General features: G+C 39.6%; 1 protein-coding gene across 2 annotated transcripts; it reads left to right on the top strand.

Annotated features, from left to right (window-relative positions):
• Window positions 1-218: 218 nt before the first annotated feature.
• Window positions 219-22,640, top strand: LOC112674607 (ankyrin repeat domain-containing protein 26-like). Of its 2 annotated transcripts, none has more exons than XM_049100397.1 (5): window positions 219-383; window positions 4,131-4,201; window positions 7,437-7,470; window positions 13,276-13,345; window positions 14,512-14,815. In XM_049100397.1, the coding sequence occupies exons 1-5, from the start codon at window positions 325-327 to the stop codon at window positions 14,575-14,577; spliced, it is 300 nt and encodes a 99-aa protein (XP_048956354.1). In that variant the 5' UTR covers window positions 219-324; the 3' UTR covers window positions 14,578-14,815. The 2 variants fall into 2 exon arrangements, with proteins under 2 accessions (XP_048956354.1, XP_048956357.1); XM_049100400.1 differs by lacking the exon at window positions 14,512-14,815 and adding an exon at window positions 22,588-22,640 and having other exon boundaries at window positions 223-383.
• Window positions 22,641-23,273: the final 633 nt, after the last annotated feature.

Below are 23,273 nucleotides of genomic sequence, written 5' to 3'. Positions count from 1 at the left end.
AGGTAGGGCTCCATCCTGAGACCCTGGGATCATGACCTGAGCTCATGAGCTGAAGGCAGATGCTTGACCAACTGAGCCACCCAGGCTCCCTGAGAAAGCAGTCTTTTAAAAAGAAGGAGCAGGTGGTGAAAACACAGAGTGGTGAGAAGGAAGGGGCTAATTTTATTTACTTTCTACAGTATATGTTTTAAGTTTAGCAGAATGTATAGAAATTTTAAAATTTAGCATGCAAATATGTAATTTTATAAATTATAAGTTGTTTTTTCACTTTTACAGGATGGCCTCACACCAGTTTTAGTTGCTCTAAATGAAAACAAAGAGCAAATGGTGAAATTTTTAGTAGGAAAAGGAGCACGTCTACTTTCAGGGGATACGGTTAAAAGGTAGAGTATTTTTTTGTTTTGTTTTTTAAACCTTACTATTTTGTCTTGAGTGGTAACAATTTCTCATGTCATAAATTTTATCTTAAGATGATTAAGTTATAGTCATATAGTGAAAAATGTCAGGATGTCATCTCTTAGGTAGAAAGCAATTTTTCTGACAGGCCAACATGAACAGTGTATAGCAGAATTCATATTTCTTTGTAATATTGATTGATGTCATTTGCAATAGTTTTTTTGCCATCGGATTTTATATTAAAAGGGTTTCATATTAATATTATTAGTTTTATAATGGGGACTCCCAACTTGTAGTTTACTTTATGACACAATTCTGGATATCTGAACTCTTTTATTAATATTTTTTAAGATTCTATTTCATACTTTAAAAGATATACAATAAGCATAAGTAGGAGTTGTTTTGTTTTTTTGGATGACACTTTGCTTTATTACTTTTTGTTGAAGAATACTGATGTTGTTAGATGATCCCGAAGTGGTTACCATTAGCAGATACTCTGGGTTCATCAGTTTTTATACTTTTTCATGTCCAGTATGTTTTATCATTTTCATTTTTAATTGGAATGGATTGAAGGATGAAAGAGAACCTTAGGTGAATAGACTCTTCCTTTAATGAGGATAAATCATAGGTGAGTGATAAAGAGAAAAGAGATGGACTTTAGATTCACAGAAGACTAGGTTTAATTGTTAGCTTGCCTCCTTGCTGGGTATGTGACCTTGGAAACATTACTTACCATCACCAGATACATATCCTGATATGAAAAGGAGGATAATAATATATCCTTCAAGGGTGGTTGTGTGTAAATAATTATATATATATAATCATGTGATTTAGTGCCTACCACATGTTTAACTTAACATCACTAACTGCAACTATGACTGTTTTCTTATCATTAGTGTGAATATTACTGTTTTAAGCCTACAGATAGCTTTTATACCGACCTGGCCTCCAGGTGGTTTGGAGGTACACTGTACCAGTTTAAGGAAGAAATGGGGATTTTTAAAATGATTTTATTTATTTATTCATGAGAGACACACAAAGAGAGGCAGAGACACTGGCAGAGGGAGAAGCAGGATCCGGAACTCCAGGATCACGCCCTGAGCCAAAGGCAGACACTCAACCGCTGAGCCACCCAGATGTCACAAAATGGGGAATTTTTTTTAAAAAACCCTTCACCTATTCAGATCAGTGACCTCGGCATAGTTTCTTGTTCATCAGAGGGTTTTAAATTAGCAACTTCTACTATGATACCCAAGTGGAACCAGAGACTTCTTTTTTGTCCCTTCATTTTAGCCGTGGGGTTAATTTACAAAAATGAACACTTGGACATGTTAGTGGTCAATTCTGTAGCAACATGTGAGATATTACCCTGATGAAGTATATCAGATTAGGTGCTTAAATACTCTGAGTTCTTAAGGATGAAGTTATCTCTCTGTTATTTTAGAATAGCCCTTATGCTTGCTGTAAAATATGCTGTAAAAGATGAACCATGAAATATAGTCAGTCTTCTCTTTAGGAAGGTTTTCCTAAGATGTATATGGATGGACTGCAGAAGAATATGCTATTATTAATAGTATTAATATGTAAGTTTACATTAAAATGCTAGTTATTACTAGGATACCTGGGCGGCTCAGCGGTTGAGTGTCTGCCGTGGGCACAGGGCATGATCCCGGGGCCTGGGGATCGAGTCCCACGTCTGGCTCCCTGTGAGGAGTCTGGTTCTCCCTCTGCTGATGTCTCTGCCTCCTCTCTCTCTCTCTCTCTCTCTCTCTGTGTGTGTATGTGTGTGTCTCTCATGAATAAATAAGTAAAATCTTTTTTCAAAAATGAAAATAACTTAAAACATGCTAGATATTTCTCAACTGAGGTTTAAAATATAGTAAAATAGTGTTACTTCCTATGTAACAGCTGAGAAGGTATAATTTGATTCAGCACTTTGGGATGGCAGTGAGTTAGAGCCTATCATCACCCAGAAACCAAGCAAAAGGCTAGACTAGTTAGAAGTAGCAATGGGTGCAGGGTTCTTTATGTCAGGACTCTTGAGACCTTTATCCTTAGGGATCCTCACTGTATCTGTTTCATTCCAACTATAACCCTTCTGCATGGGGTTCACATAATGTTATACCTGGGTGCTTTTTAAAAAGATTTTATTTATTTATTTATTTATTTATTTATTTATTTATTACTTACTACTTATTTATTAATGAGAGCAAGCACAAGTGAGGCGGAGGGGTGGAGGGAGAGGGAGAAGCCGACACTCTGCTGAGCTGGGAGCCCAACACAGGGCTGGATCCTTGAGGCCATACCTGAACCAAAGGCAGATGGTTAACTGACTGAACTACCCACCTCAACGTCTGTTTTGACTAACTATTGTGTCCTAAGATGTTCAGTTTCATAGAAAACTTTATACTTTTCCTTGTGGGTTATCGCCTATACTTTCCCCCTTGAATTTCCCGAGAACCTAAGGGTTTCCCTAAGACCAGAGAGACAGTCCTCTTTCATAAGCCTTTTGGATGGAAAAAAGGACATGCTCATCATTCTGTGGTTTCCTTTGATTCTGTTCCTGCAACATTGCTGTTGAAACTGGTTCTGCAGTCCAGTCATGATTGACTTTTGCTCATAGGATGCCCTTGCTGATCCTCATTCGTCAGTCCTCATGGTGATCCACACTTAGAATTCAAACTTACAACCCTTTTTTGTTTATTACATATGCTTATATGCTCAGCTGCTATTCCAAAGCCACCGGCATGCTGTTCTGGCAGCTGGGCCTTCTGGCTTTAGCCCCATACACCCTTCCCTTCACACTCAAAAACCTTACGTGGAAACCATATATTAGCCCAGACCTTCATGATGAATTAACCTTCGAGGATTTTGTTTGTCTTTTCTGCTAGCAGACTTTAGTTAGGACCATTCTAAACTATTAAAGGAGTTCAAATAATACTACAAGAAGAGACTGGACTTTCCCTTTGTTCCTACATCTGTACCCGAAGCCTGCTTTATTTTTTTAATTTTTTTAAGATTTTATTTTTATTTATTCATGAGAATACACAGAGAGGAGAGAGAGAGAGGCAGAGACACAGGCAGAGGGAGAAGCAGGCTCCATGCAGGGAGCCCGACATGGGACTCGATCCTGGGTCTCCAGGATCATGCCCTGGGCTGAAGGCCATGCTAAACCACTGAGCCACCCGGGCTGCCCCCCAAGCTTGCTTTAACTCCTGTGGAATACCTTTTTTATTAGGTCATGGAAGGTCTCATATTGCCCTTCCCAGAGTTGTGGGCATCACCTTGCCTGAGAGACCACGTTTTGGGTATAATACCTCATTAAATCCTCCTAACAGCCTTGTAATATAAGATGGTAAGATTCCTGTTTTATAGAGAAAGACTTTGAGTGGAAGAGAAGTGGCTGGTCTAAGAACAAAAGCTGCTGGTTTTAGAGCTGGGACTTTGGGATTTGAGACACTTTCCATTATGGCAGGCTAACTCTTAGTTTACTGAGCAAAATGCCTTCAACTCATGACTGGTTCACCTTACTTTTGTTTCTCCTTTAATTATAATTACATACTTGATAAAAGTTTTTAGAACTAACAAATTTGAAGTACCTATTCGGGTAATTTAAGTTTTGATGTTAACCCTGATATTCTTTGAAAAATCTTAAGAATTTGATATATCTGGTAAATATTTTTCATATCAGTATTAAAAAAGTCTCATTGTTTATCACTCTTTCTTATACGTAGCAGTGACCAACTAATTTCTGAACATGAAGAAGAAATGAAACCTGAAAATTCTTCACAGAATCATGATCTAGGTACGATTTTTTAGAGTGAATTACTTATGGTGGTCCTAACATAGATGAAGTCAGAGTAAGGCAGTTTTGATAATGAAAAAGCAATGAAAACAAAACGAAACAAATCGGATGTGTAAATTGCATGGGTGTTTGGTTTCTTAATTTCTTTCTTAATAGTCTCGGATTCAGAATTTGAGAAGTTCTTTTTGGTAATTTAAAATATGAGGCAGTATTGTCTGAAAATAAATTCGTTATCTTAGTATTTTTTAGAATTTATTTCTTTATTCCTCAGAGACACACAGAGAGAGGCAAAGAGAGAGGCAGAGGGAGAAGCAGGCTCCATACGGATGCCTGATGTAGGACTCAATCCCAGAACCTGGGATCACAACCTCAACCAGTGAGCCATCCAGGTGCCCTCATTAGTTATGAGACTTAAAATCCTATGGGATAGCTTTGTGTAAATAAGGAAAAAAGATTTTCAAGTTAGTATGTTTTATGTTTCCTCTATAAACATGTTATAAAAATTACTGGTTATACAAATGGTATTTTGACTTTTACAAGTGGATTTCATTTAGTAAATATTATTATAGCGTGATTTGTCTCATTATCCTTAAAACTGGAACTCTGCAATACCTTGCTGGTCCTTTACACAAATGGCAAACAATAAGAACTGCAAAACTTAGCTAGTGTGCAGAAAGACCAATGAGATTGCTTGATTTTTTAGGTGATGACCTATCCTACGGAAGCCCGTTGAGGAACACAGGTTATTTTAGATGCTGTTGCATCAACACAATCTCACTATTAGTGACTTCACTTCTCTTAAGTCAGAATGTGATATGTTGACTTCATTAGAACAATGTTCTCTCCTGTTTGTTGCATAATACTGTAGTTTTTTGGAAATAAGATACTCTGTTATTAGTCAAAAGATGATCATAATAAATATTCAAAAAGGGCAACTTGGGCTCAACAAATTATAATAAAAGCACAAAAATGTTCGCAGTCACAAAGATGTTACCGTTGCTCCCCAGAGGTGGCACCTAGTGTGTTGCATGGTCTGAAATGTAGGAAGAAACCTTTAACTTAGTGGATCTCTATCACAGAAATTCTTTAGGTTGGCTTTGGTTTTGCAAGTTATAGGAAGCAAAGATGGAATAGAGTTTTGGTCTTTCAAGGTGCTCATAATAGAATAGAGCTGTCTTTGTGTTGTGTTTTTTTTTTAAGATTTTAATTTATTTATTCATGAGAGACAGAGAGAGAGAGAGGCAGAGATATAGGCAGAGGGAGAAGCAGGCTCCAGGCAGGGAGCCCAACATGGGACTTGATCCGGGAAGTCGGGGATCAGGACCTCAGCCAAAGGCACTCAACCGCTGAGTCACCCAGGAGTCCCTGTCTCTTTTCCTGCTTGGCTAATTAGCAACAGCTTCAGGCATATTTTCACATGACAATATCCATGACCAGAAGAACTGTGTTTGTCTTTGTGTTTCTTTTATATAGGAAGAAAACTCAGCAGCTTGCAGTAAACTTCCCCTAACATTTTATAGGCTAGGTAACATGACTTGCTTGTTCCTAAACCAGTCACTGGTAAGTCAGGTACTGTGATTAGCTTAGAATAATCCTTTCTCCTTTTGCAGCTGGGGCGAGACCACATTCTTTGTGTATTGGGACACTAAATATCCAAATAAAGCTGTGGTTCTCCAGCAAGAATGAAGAATATGGAATGGCTGTTGGGGAGGGAGCCAGCAGGGATTGAGAGAATTTGAAATAGAAGAGTAATCAGATTAGATTTGAATTAGGGCCCTTTGGTTATGGCATAAAATGGGGATCACCAGGCTTTTCTTAAAAGGGCCAGATAGTGAATATTTTAGGCCCTGGGGTCTCACACTCTGCCATTGTCGTGTGAAAGTAGCCATAGCAATATGTATTGAAATAGATGTGACTGTGCTCCATTACAACTTTATTTACAGAACCAGATGGCAGGTTGGATTTGGCCTGTGGCCATAGTTTGCAGGCGTCTCGTGTGGAGGATAGATTGAAGAATACCAAGTTAAAGATACTGGAAGACAAAGGAAGCTTTTATTTCCTTAGCCAAGTATCAGTCCATTTTGAAATTTTCAGCCCTCTCTACTGAACAAGTCAGGAGGCTCAATTCAATCCATTTAAAATGTTGTTCTTGGGATCCCTGGGTGGCGCAGCGGTTTAGCACCTGCCTTTGGCCCAGGGCGTGATCCTGGAGTCCCGGGATCAAGTCCCACGTCAGACTCCGGGCATGGAGCCTGCTTCTCCCTCTGCCTGTGTCTCTGCCTCAGTCTCTCTCTCTCTCTCTGTGTGTCTATCATGAATAAATAAATAAATCTTTAAAAAAAAAAAATGTTGTTCTTGGGATCCCTGGGTGGCGCAGTGGTTTGGTGCCTGCCTTTGGCCCAGGGCGCGATCCTGGAGACCCGGGATCGAGTCCCACGTCGGGCTCCCGGTGCATGGAGCCTGCTTCTTCCTCTGCCTATGTCTCTGCCTCTCTCTCTCTCTCTCTCTCTCTCTCTCTCTGTGTGACTATCATAAATAAATAAAGAAAAAAATATTAAAAAAAATAAAAAAAATAAAACGTTCTTTTTCTAGGCCTTATGTCTTTCTCTAGAAAAGGTTTTGAGAAGAGTTTATTTATTTATTTGAAAGATAGCACAAGCGAGGTGGAAGGACAGAGGGAGAGAGAAAAGCAGACTCCCTGAGGGTCTCCACCCAGGACCCCAAGATTGTGACTGGAGCCGAGCCGAACTTTGTGATGAGGCGTTTCATCCTGAACTTAGCAGTCTCCACTGAGGAGCTGGAGAGGTTCCGTTGTGTTCCAGCTAAATATGTATAGTCTGTTTTAACTGCTCCTAGTAGTGGAAGTCCAGGAAAATCATGCTATTTAAGTTTGCCATTGTCACTTTATGATAATGATTCTGCTAATGATACCATTTCCTGTCAGTCTCATAGGGTTTGGTTTGGTTACAATAATGGTCATTAGAAACATCCACTTGTATGTACCACATCCTGATAACTAGAATTCTTTCTTGCATTGGTAAATATAGAGGAGAAAATGAGATTTCTTAATGCATTAACTGCCTACCAATAGTACAATTAATATCCACTGTAGTGTGGTTTCCAGGTGTGGTCCCAAAGGAATACTTTTGAACAAGTCATCATCTGTCTTACAGTTTTAATATTCTGTATTTTTCTATTGTTGACTTAAAATGTATTTTCCTGCTTTCTTTACTAGTGGCTAAGAAGTCTGAAGAAGTCTCTTTAAGCAGGTAGGACTTTTATGGATTTTTTTAAAATGATGTGTTAACCAAGGAAGTGGAGAGGAAAGGATTTGTTGAGTGTTGTCTTCTGGGCTAGACACTGTATTATGTGCTTAATACGTCTTACTTATTACTTATTAGTCATTGCAATAGTTTCACCAAGGAGCTGTGCTGTTATAGCCTACTTTTTATTAACTAGTCAGCTGTAGTTCAGGGAGATGGATAAACTGACCCAGGATTCCATAGTTAATGAGTAGCAGACCCATGATTTGAATGTTAGCCTGCGTGGCTCCCACATACATGTTTTGCCCCTCAGCAGCACTGGAATTAAGATACAGATCTTAGATCATCCCAGAATGTCAAATTTCATTACATGTTAACTCTGATTTAGAGTTTTCTTAAGAACCAGGCAAGTCCAAGCATTTTCCTAATATATTTGACACAACTAGTGATAGCTAGAGGTAATTATTGCAGTGGTAACTAGTTTCTTGTTTTTACTGTCAAAGATTTTGGAGTGGATCTCAGTTACCTATGGCCACAGTACCATAGCTTTTACATAAGCAAGCCCTAATCAGGCAAGCTCTTAGATATAGTGACGTCTGCTCTCCTTGAGATGAATGATATTTCTGAAAGTGAAGGATATGTAATCTAGGTATAGACCATGTAACGTTAATTAAATTTATCATCTATTTAGAGGGTATTTCTAAACAGTTGTCTATTTACTGACTTCTCAGTCTAATTTTCCCTTTAGGCTGGCACCCTTGATAAGTTCTGTGAAGCTTTTTCTTTTTTTGTAGACTTTTTTGCTTTTATCCATGTCCTTTCTATACTCTTTTCTTGATTTTTTTAAACTTTCTTCTCCAATTTTCTTGCTGTTTCTTTTATTCCATTACTTTTTATCATTTCTGCAGCTAAGGATTCTCCATTTTTCTAAAGACAAAATGAAAAGCAGATAGAATTTCAGGGTTTTAAAGAATCTTAGAGATGTGTTAATCAAAATACTCTCTGATGCTGTAACCCATGTTTAACATCCTTACCAAGTGGTTGTTGAAGTGGAGAATTTGAAACTCAAAAGGGATTAAAGTGACTTACTTGAATTTGATAACTGACAGAAATGAGATTTAAATTTAGATTTTTTCCCTTTTCTCTCATCTTTGATTTAATAATATAAAGATAGGGAGTGGGTCTAGTGTACACGAGATGGGAATTAGCAGGAGAGGGCATGTTTCAAGAAGAACCACACTGGGTTGAATAGGAAAAAGAGTTTTAGAAATGATGACAGAATATTGGAGTTTATGACAAGATAGACAAAGGTCAATTACACAAAGAAAGAACACAAGATATTGGTTGTTGTTTATAAAAGCATATTAAAATAGAGCGTTCAAGAGAGTCCTGAGCAGCATTTCTTTTTGTTGGTTTATTTATTTATTTATTTATTTATTTATTTATTTATTTATTTATTTATATTTTTATTTATTTATGATAGTCACACAGAGAGAGAGAGAGAGAGAGAGAGAGAGGCAGAGACACAGGCAGAGGGAGAAGCAGGCTCCATGCACCGGGAGCCCAACATGGGATTCGATCCCGGGTCTCCAGGATCGCGCCCTGGGCCAAAGGCAGGCACTAAAGCGCTGCACCACGCAGGGATCCCTCTTTTTGTTGGTTTAATTGAAGGAACTAGCATACTTCAGGGTTTCTTTTCCTTTAAAAAAAGAAAAAGATTTTACTTATTTATTCATGAGACACAGAGAGAAAGAGAGAGAGAGAGAGAGAGAGAGAGAGAGACAGAGATACAAGCAGAGGGAGAAGCAGGCTCCATGCAGGGAGCCTGACTTGGGACTCGAACCTGGGTCTCCAGGATCATGCCCTGGGCTGAAGGTGGCACTAAACCGCTGGGCTATCCGGCTGCCCTACTTCAGAGTTTCTGTTGAGAAACATTAAAATAAGTTGAGCCACTGGCAAGAGTATTTACAGCAAATAGGAATGGGACATCATCGACTTCTACCCCACCTTACAGAAGGCGGGTTAGATCCTTTCAAATAATGGGGGGAATGGAGATTCTGAACTATGTAAATGTATGGCCCAAGGTCACAGGGTCTTGTGATCGCTCCACCTCTTTTCGTAATTCTCTGATGCCCTTCCCATGTATGTGTAGGGTTTGGTGGGGTAGGACTAGCTGTCAGATCAATAACGGAGCTTCATTTGGGTAGTTGGTAAGGTGCCTACATTGAGATGACTGCATGGATGACTCAGACTCCATTTAGCTGGTTCTCCAGGAGCAGGAAATGGCTCCTATTCTTGGTCATTTGAGCCTTTCCTTGTTTTGGGAATCTGTGCCTTGGCAGGCTAAAGACTTAAACGTTGGAGAGTGCCACTGAGCCCTGCAGAGGAGTGATCCAGGAGTGGGAGCTCACAAAAAGAAAATATTAGGCAGTGTGTGGGGAAATAGAGGCACAGATATCAGGACTATTTTTATAGCAGTCTCTCTTCTTGGGTATCTGAGTGCCCTTGATGATTTTTAAGGTCTTGCTAGTTTATGTGGACGTAAATAAGGCAGGACTTGTGAAACTTGGATTTTATAATTTTTAATCTTTTAATCTCTTCAGGAATAGTATTCCAAGTAATAACATATAAATTTGTTCTTTAACATCTGTAGATAGTTCCTTTTCAAAATTTAAGTATAGTTGACACACCGTTATGTTGGTTTCATGTGTACAACATAGTGATTCAGCAGGTCTATGTTGTTACCCCATGCTTACCACAAGTGTAGCTACCATGTGTTACTGCATATTGCTGTTACAATACTATTGACTATATTCCCTATGCTGTACTTTTATCCCTGTGACTTACTATAACTGGAATGCTGAACCTCCCACTTCCCTTCACCCATTTTTTCTGTCCCCCACCCACTTCCCTTCTGGCAATACAGAATTCTCTGTACTTATGGGTCTGGTTCTGCTTTTTGGTTGTTTGTTCATTTGTTCTGCTTTTTTGATTCTACATATAAGTGAAATCATACAGTAATTTTCTATTTTGCTCTGACTTATTTCACTTGGCTTAATACCCTCCAGGTAATCCACATTGTTGCAAATGGTAAGGTTTCATTCTTTTTTATGGCTGAGTAATATTGCTCTGTGTGTGTGTGTGTGTGTGTGTGTGTGTGTGTGTGTGTTATACATCTGTTGATGGACATGGGTTACTTTCATATCTTGGCTGTTGTAAATAATGCTGCAATAAACATTGGGGTACATATGTCTTTTCAAATTAGTGTTTTCTTTTTTGGGGGTAAGTAAGTACCCAGTAGTGGATTACTGGATCATGTGGTATTTCTATTGGTACTTCTTCAAGGAAACTCCATTTTGTTTTTTACAGTGGCTGCCCCAATTTCTATCCTCATCACCAGCTCACGAGTATTCCTTAGTCTCTGCATCCTCACCAATATTTTTTAGTGTGTGTTTTTGATTCTAGCCATTCTGACAGGTGGAAGGTGATAATTCATGGTGGTTAACTTTTGTCCAGTTAGCTGTCAGACATTTCAGAGAATTCCTCACCTGTCACACTTAGTTATGGGAACTAAAACTGGGCCTTTACTGGGCATTTCACAGGTTAGGAGAGGTGAAAGCAAAATAGATAACTAAACCCTTTTTAAAAACAGAGGCCAAGGGGCGCCTGGCTGGCTCAGTCGGTTAAGCGACTGCCTTTGGCTTGGGTCATGATGTCAGGGTACTGGGATAGAGCCACATATAGGGCTCTCTGCTCAGCAGGGGCCCTGCTTCTTTCCCCTCCCTCCACCTGCCTCTCTGCCTACTGTGCACACACACACACTCTCTCTCTCTCTCTCTCAAATAAATAAATAAATAAATAAATAAATAAATAAATAAATAAATAAATAACGTGTTAAAAAAATAACACAGAGGCCAAATTTTGAAAGACCTGTATTCTGAAAACATTGGTGAAAGCAACTGAGGATGACACAAAGACATGGAAAGAATTCCATCTCATAGATTGGAAGAGCACCTATTGTTAAACTGTGTATAGGACCCAAAGCAATCTACAAATTTAATGCAATGCCTACTAAAATCCATCGACATGTTTCACAGAACTAGAGCAAACAACACTAAATTTATATGGAACCACTGAAGACCTCAAATAGCCAAAGCAATATTGGAAAAAGAAAAACATAACTGGAGATATCTCTATGCTAGATTTCAAGTTATATTACAAAGCTGTAGTAATCAAAACGGCATAGTATTGGCATTAAATGGATACAAATATCAGTAGAATAGTATAGAAAATCCAGAAATAAACTATAATGATATGGTTAATTAATCTTTGACAAAGCAAGAAAGAATATCCAATGGTTTGAAAAGGCAGTCTCCTTCAATAAATGATGCTAGGAAAACTGAATGGGTATATAAAAGATTGAAACAGGACCACTTTCTTTCACCATTTACAAAAATAAATTCAAAATGGTTTAAAGATATAAATATATCACATGAAACCATTTTATCCTTGAAGAGAGCACAGGCAATGATCTCTCTGGTATTAGCTGTAGCCAGGTTTTTTTTTGTTTGTTTGTTTGTTTTTATGTCTCCTGAGGCAAGAGCAATAAAAGCAAAATAAACTGTTGGGGCTACATCAAAATCAAAAGCTTTTGCAGTGAAGGAATCAATCCACAAAACTAAAAGGCAACCTTACAGAATGGGAGAAGACATTTGCATATGACATATCTGATAAAGGTTAGTATAAGAATCTAAAGAACTGATACATCTCAACACCCAAAACACAATCCAGGTCAAGAATGATCAGAATGTATCAGACATTTTTCCAAAGAAGATGTCCAGTTGGCCAACAGATATATAAAAAGATGATCAGCATCACACGTCATCAGGGAAATGCAAATCAAAACTACAATGAGATAGCGCTGCACACCTGTCAGAATGGCTAAAATCAAAACCACAAGAAACAAGTGTAGGTGAGGATGTGGAGAAAAAGGAACCCTGTTGCACTTTTGGTGGAAGTGCAAACTGGGACAGCCACCATGGGAAACCGTATGGCGGTTCCTCAAAAAGTTAAAAACAAAACTAACAATCCAAGAGTTGCACTCCTACGTATTTACCCAGATATGACAAACACACCAATTCAAAGGGATACATGCACCTCATGTTTTTACTACAGCATTATTTGCAATCATCAGCCTAAGTGTGCATGTTGATGGATTAGTGAATAAAAAGTGGTGTGTGTGTATATATATATATATATACACACACACACACACACACATATATATATATACACACACACACACACAATGGAATATTGTTCAGCCATTGAAAAGAATGACATCTTGTCATTTGCATGGTGAGAGCTAGAGCGTATTACGCTAAGCAGTGTAAGTCAGAGAAAGACAAATATGATTTCACTCCTAAGTAACATGTAAGAAACAAAATAAAAATGAGCGAAGGAGACAGAAAAGACAGATTTACCAAGAAGAAGACTGCTATAGAGAACAAACTGATGGTTACCAGGGGGGATGTTGGTAGGGGAATGGGTGAAATAGGAGATGGGAATTAAGGAATGCACTAGTCATGATGAGCACTGGGTGATGTATGGAATTACCAAATCATTATATTGTATATATGAAACTAATGTAACACTGTATGTTAAGGATACTAGAATTAAAAATAAAAGCTTAACCAAAACGAGGCTAAATTTTCGTATGTCAAGAAACTTCATTAATAAACAACTGACTTTGACTCGATTTTTCTTTTTAAAGAAATGAACTTGTCTTTGTTTTCTATTTTTGCTGTAAAGTCGTACCTGCAAAGCTGATACTGATGATTCAAGGCCTTCAAAACATGAGGACTTAAGTTCTGGTACCAAGGTAAAGTACTCTCTTGTAAAATTAATTTTCCTGCTCTGAGTTTAGTGTTGTGTATTATTTACTCTTAAAATATAAAGTGGCTTGCCTCTTGTCATTTTATGTTTTTTTTAACTTTTTTTATTGGAGTTCATTTGCCAACATTTAGCATAACACCCAATGCTCATCCTGCCAAGTGACCCCCTCAGTGCCCATCACCCAGTCACCCCAACCCCCCCACCTCCCTTTCCACTACCCCTATTCATTTCCCAGAGTTAGGTGTCTCTCATATTCTGTCACTCTCACTGATATTTTCACTCATTTTTTCTCCTCTCCCTATGTTCCCTTTCACCAATTCTTATATTCCCCAAATGAATGAGAACATATAATGTTTGTCCTTCTCAAATTGACTTATTTTGCTCAGCATAATACCCTCCAGTTCCATCCACCTCAAAGCAAATGGTGGGTATTTGTCATTTCTAATGGCTGAGTAATATTCCATTGTATACATAGACCACATCTTCTTTATCCATTCATCTTTCGATGGGCACCGAGGCTCCTTCCACAGTTTGGCTATTGTGGACATTGCTGCTATAAATATTGGGGTGCAGGTGTCCTGCATTTCACTGCATCTGTACCTTTGGGTAAATCCTCAGAAGTGCAATTGCTGGGTCATAGGGCAGTTCTATTGTTAACTCTTTGAGAAACCTCCACACAGTTTTCCAGGGTGGCTGTACCCGTTCAGATTGCTACCAACAGTGCAAGAGGGTTCCCCTTTCTCCACATCCTCTCCAACATTTGTTGTTTCCTGCCTTGTTAATTTTGCCCATTCTCACTGGTGGAAGATGATACCTCATTCTGGTTTTGATTTATATTTCCCTGATGGCCAGTGATCCGGAGTATTTTCTCATGTGCTTGTTGGCCATGTCTGTGTCTTCCTCTGTGAAATTTCTGTCCATGTCTTTTGCCCATAGCATGATTGGATTGTTTGTTTCTTTGCTGTTGAGTTTACTAAGTTCTTTATAGATCTTGGATACTAGCCCTTTATCTGATAGGTCATTTGCAAATAACTTCTTCCATTCTGTAGGGTGCCTTTTAGTTTTCTTGACTGTTTCTTTTGCTATGCAGAAGCTTCTTACCTTGATGAAGTCCCAATAATTCATTTTTGCTTTGCTTTCTCTTCCCTTCAGGGATGTATCTTGCAAGAAGTTGCCGTGGCCAAGTTCAAAAAGGGTGTTGCCTGTGTTCTCCTCTAGGATTCTGATGGATTCCTGTCTCACATTTAGATCTTTCATCCATTTTGAGTTTATCTTTGTGTATGGTGTAAAAAAGTGGTCCAGTTTCATTCTTCTGCATGTGGCTGTCCAATTTTCCCAGCACCATTTATTGAAGAGACTGTCTTTTTTCCAGTAGATAGTCTTTCCTGCTTTGTTGAATATTAGTTGACCATAAAGTTGAGAGTCCACTTGAGGATTCTGCATTCTGTTCCATTGATCTATGTGTCTGTTTTTATGCCAGTACCACACTGTCTTGATGACCACAGCTTTGTAGTACATCCTGAAATCTGGCATTGTGATGCCCCCAGCTATGGTTTTCTTTTTTAATATTCCCCTAGCTATTTGGGGTCTTTTCTGATTTCACACAAATTTTTTTTTATTTTATTTATTTATGACAGATACAGAGAGAGAGAGAGGCAGAGACACAGGCAGAGGGAGAAGCAGGCTCCATGCACTGGGAGCCTGATGTGGGATTCGATCCCGGGTCTCCAGGATCACGCCCTGGGGCAAAGGCAGGCGCCAAACCGCTGCGCCACCCAGGGGTCTCGATTTCACACAAATCTTAAGATGATTTGTTCCAACTCTCTGAAGAAGGTCCATAGTATGTTGATAGGGATTGCATTAAATGTGTAAATTGCCCTGGGTAGCATTGAAATTTTTCCAATCTGTGAGCATGGCATATTTTTCCATCTCTTTGGGTCTTCCTCAATTTCCTTCTGAAGTGTTCTGTAGTTTTGAGGGTGGAGACACTTTACCTCTTTGGTTATGTATATTCCTAGGTATCTTATGCTTTTGGGTGCAATTGTAATTGGGATTGACTCCTTCATTTCTCTTTCTTCAGTCTCATTGTTTGTGTATAGAAATGCACCTGATTTCTGGGCATTGATTTTGTATCCTGCCACAATGCCGAATTGCTGTATGATTTCTAGCAATCTTGGGGTGGAGTCTTTTGGGTTTTCTTTTTCTTTCTTTTTTTTAAGATTTTATTTATTCATTTATTTATGAGATACAGTGAGAGAGAGAGTCAGAGACACAGGCAGAGGGAGAAGCAGGCTCCACACAGGGAGCCGGACGCGGGACTCGATCCCGGGTCCCCAGGACCAGGCGCTGGGACGAAGGAGTCGCTAAACCGCTGAGCCACCCAGGCTGCCCTCTTTTGGGTTTTCTATGCACAGTATCATGTCATCTGCAAAGAGGGAGAGTTTGACTTCCTCTTTGCCACTTTGAATGCCTTTTGTTTCTTTTTGTTGCCTGATTGCTGAGGCTAGGACTTCTAGTACTCTGTTGAATAGCAGTGGTGAGAGTGGACATCCCTGTCTTGTTCCTGATCTTAGGGTACAGGCTCCCTGTGTTTCCCCATTGAGAACGATATTTTCGTAGATGGCTTTTAAGATGCTGAGGAATGTTCCCTCTATCCTTACATCCTGAAGAGTTTTGATCAGGAATGGATGCTGTATTTTGTCAAATGCTTTCTCTGCATCTATTGGGAGGATCATGTGGTTCTTGTTTTTTTCTCTTGCTGATATGATGAATCACATTGATTGCTTTACAAGTGTTGAAGCAGCCTTGCATCCCGGGGATAAATCCCACTGGGTCATGGTGAATCATCTTCTTAATGTATTGTCGGATCCTGTTGGCTAGTATCTTGTTGAGAATTTTTGCATCCGTGTTCATCAGGGTATTGGTCTATAATTCTCCTTTTTGGTGGGGTCTGTGTCTGGTTTTGCAATTAAGGTGATGCTGGCCTCATAGAACGACTTTGGAAGTACTCCATCCCTTTCTATCTTTCATAACAGCTTTAGTGGAATAGGTATGGTTTGTTCTTTAAACGTTTGATAGAATTCCCCTGGGAAGCCATCTGGCCCCGGACTTTTGTGTCTTGGTAGGTTTTTGATGACTGCTTCAGTTTCGTCCCTGGTTATTGGCCTGTTCAGCTTTTCTATGTCTTCCTGTTGCAGTTTTGTAGTTTGTGGTTTTCCAGGAATGCACCCATTTCTTCTCGATTGCCTAATTTATTGGCGTAAAGCTGCTCATACTAAGTTTTCAAAATCGTTTGTATTTCCTTGGTGTTGGTGGTGATCCCTCCCTCTCGTTCATGATTTTATTAATTTGGGTCTTCTCTCTCTTCTTTTTAATAAGTTTGGCTAATAGTTTATCTGTCTTATTAATTCTTTCAAAGAACCAACTCCTGGTTTTTGTTGATCTGTTCCACAGTTCTTCTGGTCTCTATCTCATTGAGTTCTGCTCGAATCTTTATTAATTGTCTTCTGCTGGTTGAAGGTTTCAGTTGCTGTTCCTTCTCCAGCTCCTTTAGGTGCAAGGTTAGCTTTTGCATTGAGTTCTTTCCAGTTTGGGGACGGATGCTGGTCTTGCGATGTATTTCCCCCTCAGGACTGCTTTTGCTGTTCCCAAAGATTTTGAACGGTTGTATCTTCATTCTCATTAGTTTCCAGGAATCTTTTTAATTCTTCTCTAATTTCCTGGTTGACCCTTTAATCGTTTAGCAGGATTGTCGTTAACCTCCACGTGTTTGAAATCCTTCCATATTTCTTCTTGTGGTTTAGTTCTAGTTTCAAAGCATTATGGTCTGAAAATATGCAGGGGGCAATCCCAATCTTTTGGTATCGTTTAAGACCTGATTTGTGACACAGTATGTGGCCTATTCTGGAGAAAGTTCCATGTGCACTTGAGAAGAATGTGTATTCAGTTGCGTCTGGATGTGAAGTTCTGTAAATATCTGTGAAATCCATCTGGTCCAGTGTATCGTTTAATGCGCTTGTTTCTTTGGAGATGTTGTTCTTAGAAGATCTGTCGATTGCAGAAAGCACTATAGTCAAGTCTCCACATATAAGTGTATTAATATCTAAGTATATCTGAACTTTCGTTATTAATTGAGTGATATACTTGGCAGCTCCCGCTTTCAGGGCATAAATATCCTGATTGTTAGGTCCTCTTTTTGGAGAGATCCTTTTAGTATAATATAATGTCCCTCTTCATCTCTCACTACAGTCTTTGGGATAAACTTTAATTTAGCTGATATAAGGATAGCTACCCCTGCTTTCTTTTGAGGACCATTTGAATGTTAAATGGTTCTTCAACCTTTTATTTTCAGGCTGTAGGTGTCCTTAGGTCTAAAATGAGTCTCTCGTAGACAGGAAATCGATGGGTCTTGCTCTTTTATCCAGTCTGAAACCCTGCGCCTTTTGATGGGGTCATTAAGCCCATTCACGTTCAGAGTTACTATAGATACGAGTTTAGTGTCATCATGATACCTGTTCAGTCTCTGCTTTTACGGATTGTTTCCTTGGACTTCTTCTTTCTTTTACAGAGTCCTCCTTAGTATTTCTTGCAGAGCTGCTTTCGTGGTCACATATTCTTTCAGTTCCTGCCTATCTTGGAAGCTCTTTATCTCTCCTTTATTGTAAATGGGAGCCTTGATGGGGATAGAGTATTCTCAGCTGCATGTTCTTCTCATTTAGGACCATGACTGTATCCTGCCAGCCCTTTCTGGCCTGCCAGGTCTCTGTGGAGAGGTCTGCTGTTATCCTAATACTTCTCCCCATACAGGTTAGGGATCTCTTGTATCTTGCTGCTTTAAGGATCTTCTCTTTATCTTTGGAATTGCAAGCTTCACTATTAAATGTCAAGGTGTTGAGCAGGTTTTATTGATTTTAGGTGGTGATCTCTCTATCTCCTGGATCTGAATGCCTGTTTCCCTCCCCAAGTTAGGGAACTTCTCAGCTAGGTTTTGTTCAAACACACTTTCTGGACCTCTGTCCCTTTCTGCACCCTCTGGAACCCCAATTAAATGTAGATTTTTCCTTCTGTGGCTGTCATTTATTTTCCTTAACCTGTCCTCAGGATCTTTTAATTGTTTTTCTCTTTTTTCCTCCGTTTCCTTCCTTGGCATCAACTTGTCTTTTTTTTAATTTTTATTTATTTATGATAGTCACACAGAGAGAGAGAGAGAGAGGCAGAGACACTGGCAGAGGGAGAAGCAGGCTCCACACACCAGGAGCCCAACGTGGGATTCGATCCCGGGTCTCCAGGATCGCGCCCTGGGCCAAAGGCAGGCGCCAAACCTCTGTGCCACCCAGGGATCCCATCAACTTGTCTTCTATGTCACTCACTCATTCTTCTACGTCGTTATCCATCGTTAGGACCTCCAGTTTGGATTGCATCTCATTTAATTGATTTTTAATTTCGGCCTGATGAGATCGAAATTCTGCAGTCATGAAGTCTCTTGAATCCTTTATGCTTTTTTTCTTGAGCCACCAGTAGCTTTATAATTGTGCTTCTTTATTGGCTCTCTGACATTGAATTGTAATTCAAATTTTGTAACACTGTGGGGGAGAGGAATGTGTCTGATTCTTTCTTTTTAGATGAGTTTTTCCTTCTAGTCATTTTGCTCAGTGCAGAGTGGCCATAAACAAGTTGTACTTGATAGAAGGGCAGAGTTTTCTCACTGTGTCACTTCAGTTCTCTCTTTAAATCTCAGACCGAATTGGTAGGTTTTCAGGATGATTTGAAAGTTATCTCTTCTGGGGTGATAACACCAGTTTCCTTAAATTTTGATTCCTTGAGGACCTGGGTCAGGTACTCAGCCACTCCCAGCGCCTTTCCCTTCACCGTGTTCATCACATTCTGCTTCCTGGGGCGGGGAGGTGGCAGGCCCGCGACGGGGTGGGCCGCGCACCCAGTGAAGGGGAGTCCCAAGCGATCCCTGCCCCCGCCGCTGCCACTGCTGCACATGGGCCCGGCCGTGGGCGCCGGAGGGGCAGGACTGGCCGCAGCGCCTAGATGGGACAAGGGGCAGGGGCAGGTGGCGCCGACCACGAGGGCAGGGCGCGAGGTCCTGCCAGGCCACCCAGGCAGGCGGGTGGCGGAGGGGCCCAGGTGTTGCCAGCCTCGAGGGAGGGCTGCAGGGAGAGGAGTAAGAGGCGGATGCACACACACCCCTCGCCTTCTCAGGAGCTGTCGGCTCCCCTCGGCTTCACTCGCTGTTTTGTATTTTTTAGATTAAATTTTGTTTTAAGTAATCTCTATACCCAATGCTGGGCTTAAACTCAGATGCTGAGATTACGAGTCACACACTCTTGTGAGTGAGCCAGCCCGGTGCCACCAAAAATTGTTAAATTTAACCTGTGAATTCTTTCGTATCTGAAACTCAGAAATACAAGTGATTTGATTGTTTAAGGCCTTTTCTTCTCTCCCGTGAATATGGAATATTATGTCCTGCTTGATAATCATTCATGACTTTGGAGACTTTAAACCTTTAATTTGGATGATCATGATTATTAATATTTTAATATTAGATTCTTTCTCCAGCCTTTAAGTACCATCCTATATATGTAGATAGGAAATTAAAGCTATTAGTATGCTATTCACAGTGGAATAAGAAACCATGTGAATTTTAAAGTGGGGTTTTATATTTTTCTCATAAAGTGCCTTAAAATTCTGTAATCCCTAAAATATTTCTCTTCTACAACTTAAATCTTAGCTTTTAAGTTTCATTTTTTTATAAGGAATATTGTTGCAGCCTGGGTGACTCAGTGGTTTAGCGCCGCCTTCAGTCCAGGACCTGATCCTGGAGACCTGGGATTCAGTATCTATCTTAAAAGTGCAGAAATGAATACATGCCCACGTATATATGCATTTTTCTAAAGATTTATTTATCTCAGAAGTGGGGAGAGGGGCAGAGAGAAGGAGAGAAGCAGGATCCCTGCTGAGTGTGGAGTCTGATGTAAATCTCAATGTCACAATCCTGACATCATGACCTGAGCCGAAATCAAGTTGGCTTAGCCAACTGAGCCATCCAGGTGCTCATTACTTGTGTATATTAATAAAAGTATTTTTTTCTGTTCTAGAAAGTAATGTTGAAGTATATAAGTGAAGTACTGAATCCCATGGTTTTTCCCCCTTTCTTTTATTTTGTTTTATTTTTTTTCCTTCTTTTATTTTTATTTTGAAAATTTCAGAGTTTTGTGTAGGTTGACATTAATTATATCAGGTTAGTATGTTTTATTTTATTATTTTTTTTTTAATTTTTTTATTTATGATAGTCACAGAGAGAGGGAGAGAAAGAGAGACAGGCAGAGGGAGAAGCAGGCTCCATGCACCGGGAGCCCGATGTGGGACTCGATCCCGGGTCTCCAGGATCGCGCCCTGGGCCAAAGGCAGGCGCCAAACCGCTGCGCCACCCAGGGATCCCAGGTTAGTATGTTTTATAGATGACTTTTTAACATCATGTGGTTTTCCTGAGTATTGTCATTTTTTTCTACTCCAAATGTATTTATCTAAAACTTTCTTAATAAGTCCCCTGGGTGCTTCAGATTTGATGAAGTCCCAGACTGAAGACATTATTTCTGACTCTTTGCTCTTCCTGACTTTTAAATCTGCTTTGTCATTTGTTTTCCCCACCGTAATATAAAGCACCATTGGAACACTGAAGCAGAAAAAAAATCCTGGACTCTAAACTTCCCTAAAATTAGGTGACATCACATCCAGGTGACTGGGGTGGCTCCCTTGGTTAAGCATCTGACTCTTAATGTTGGTTCAGGTCATGATCTCATGGTCCCGGTATTGAGCCCTGTGTCTGGCTCTGTGCAGAGTGGAGAGGTTGCTTGAGGATTCTCTTCCTCTTCCTCTGTCCCTCCCTCTGCATGGGCACACACTCTCTCATTCTCTCCAAAAGTAAATAAATAAATCTTAAAAACCACATCCAGTCACTCCACCACATGCAGTATCTTTACCTTGCTTAACAATTTTTCACCTCTTATTACCATAATTCACTTTCTCATCTATAATTTTGAAATACTCTTCTCTTTTGGTTCCTTTATGTTCATCTTTACATTGGTACTAGAGTGACATTTCTAAAATATATATGTGATGATGTAACTCCTGCTTATTTAGTGGATTCCCCAATACCTGAAGGAGAAAGTTCATATCTTAGCATGACTCTGTCTTTTTCAGTTCAGTCCTGATTTTCCAATTATATCTCTTTATCCCATTCCCAATAATTGTGTCCTAGTTTTGCCACATTCTGAGCTACTGTCACTTACTATGTTATTTCCTACTTCATCCTTTTGATCGTTCTACCTTTGCTAGAATGCCCTTCACACACTCCTTGTATACTTTGTCTTTCAAGATATAAGCCTTATCTTTGCAGCATTTCCTGAGCTTCCCATATACAACATTTTTCTCCTTGTGCCTTCACTGAACTCTATTCACTTCACTTCTAGAACTAGACAATGATCCTCTTCTGTTCTTATTTGTTTTTGTCCATCTGTCCCCCTAGTAGCATATAAGGCAGACTCCCTCTTTTATTTATATTTCCATCTTCTCCTAGGATAGTGCCTATGACTTGACAGATACAGTATGTATTTGTCTTTTTGAGGAGTGAGAGAGTAGGTGGATTAATATGATGTTTTTTGAAGCTGTTTTGTGTGTGTGTGTGTGTGTGTGTGTGTGTGTGTGTGTGGTGGTGGTGGTGGTGGTGGTGTTCTTATAGGAAGGAGCAACGAAGCTGGCAATTGGAAAAAAGGACAATGGTATTGATATTATTGAAAGTCCTCCACAAGAGCAAGCAGTTAATGACAATTTGACTTCTGCTGATAGAGCACACAAAAATCATATGAGTGGTAAGTTAGTGAACCTCTATGAGTTTTTTTCTATGCTTACATGCTAGTAAAAAACAATATGAAAGTATGTAGATCCAAATATGTTATCCACTTCATTTCACGAAGTTATTTTTCTTTTACTATCTAAGTATCGCAAACTACTGTGAACTTTTTCTTCCTGAAAATGTTTCATCCCTCTGAAAATCTTATCTCCTATTACTTTTATTTTATTGAAATATTTGTTTTTTTTTGTTTTTTTTTGGGGGGGGGGTTTATTGAAATATTTGTGAATGTGGATGCGCTTGTATATGTGTTTAGAATTCATAGTAATACATGTTCTCATTAATGTATTTGTGACTATATTTTACAGATAGGATATCAGCTTTAGGACGAGGAGAAGATAGTTCACCTTGGGATTCTGAGGTACCGTCTTCTTATTATTTTAAAATATCATGTCTGGGCAGCCCCAGTGGTGCAGTGGTTTAGCGCCGCCTGGAGCCCGGGGTGTGATTCTGAAGACCCGGGATCGAGTCCCACATCAGGCTCCCTGCATGGAGCCTGCTTCTCCCTCTCCCTCTGCCTATGTCTCTGCCTCTCTCTGTGTGTGTGTGTCTCTCATAGATAAATAAATAAATAATTCTTTAAAAAAATAAAAAAATAAAAAAATATCATGTCTGCATTTGCCCATAAAAATAAATTCCTTATACCTTTTACCTGTAATTGATAATTATGTGATAAATATAGTAATAGAGTTCTGCTAATTTGCAAGCTTAACTTAGTGAAAGGTGTGTGGTAGTATGGCAGAAAACTGAGCTTAGAAGTGTTAAGGAATCAGGACGCCTGGGTGGCTCAGTGGTTGAGCATCTGCTTTCTGCTCCGGGCACAGTCCCAGGGTCCAGGGATTGAGTCCCACATTGGGATCCCTATGGGGAGCCTGCTTCTCCCTCTGCCTGTGTCTCTGCCTCTGTGTGTGTGTGTGTGTGTGTGTGTGTGTGTGTTTCTCATGAATAAATGAAATCTTTTTAAAAATTGTGTTAAGGAATCTTTTTTTATTTC

This window comes from Canis lupus, chromosome 2 (assembly GCF_003254725.2).
Source record: "Canis lupus dingo isolate Sandy chromosome 2, ASM325472v2, whole genome shotgun sequence".
NCBI lineage: Eukaryota > Metazoa > Chordata > Mammalia > Carnivora > Canidae > Canis > Canis lupus.
This window is presented reverse-complemented; position numbering and strand designations above follow the sequence as displayed.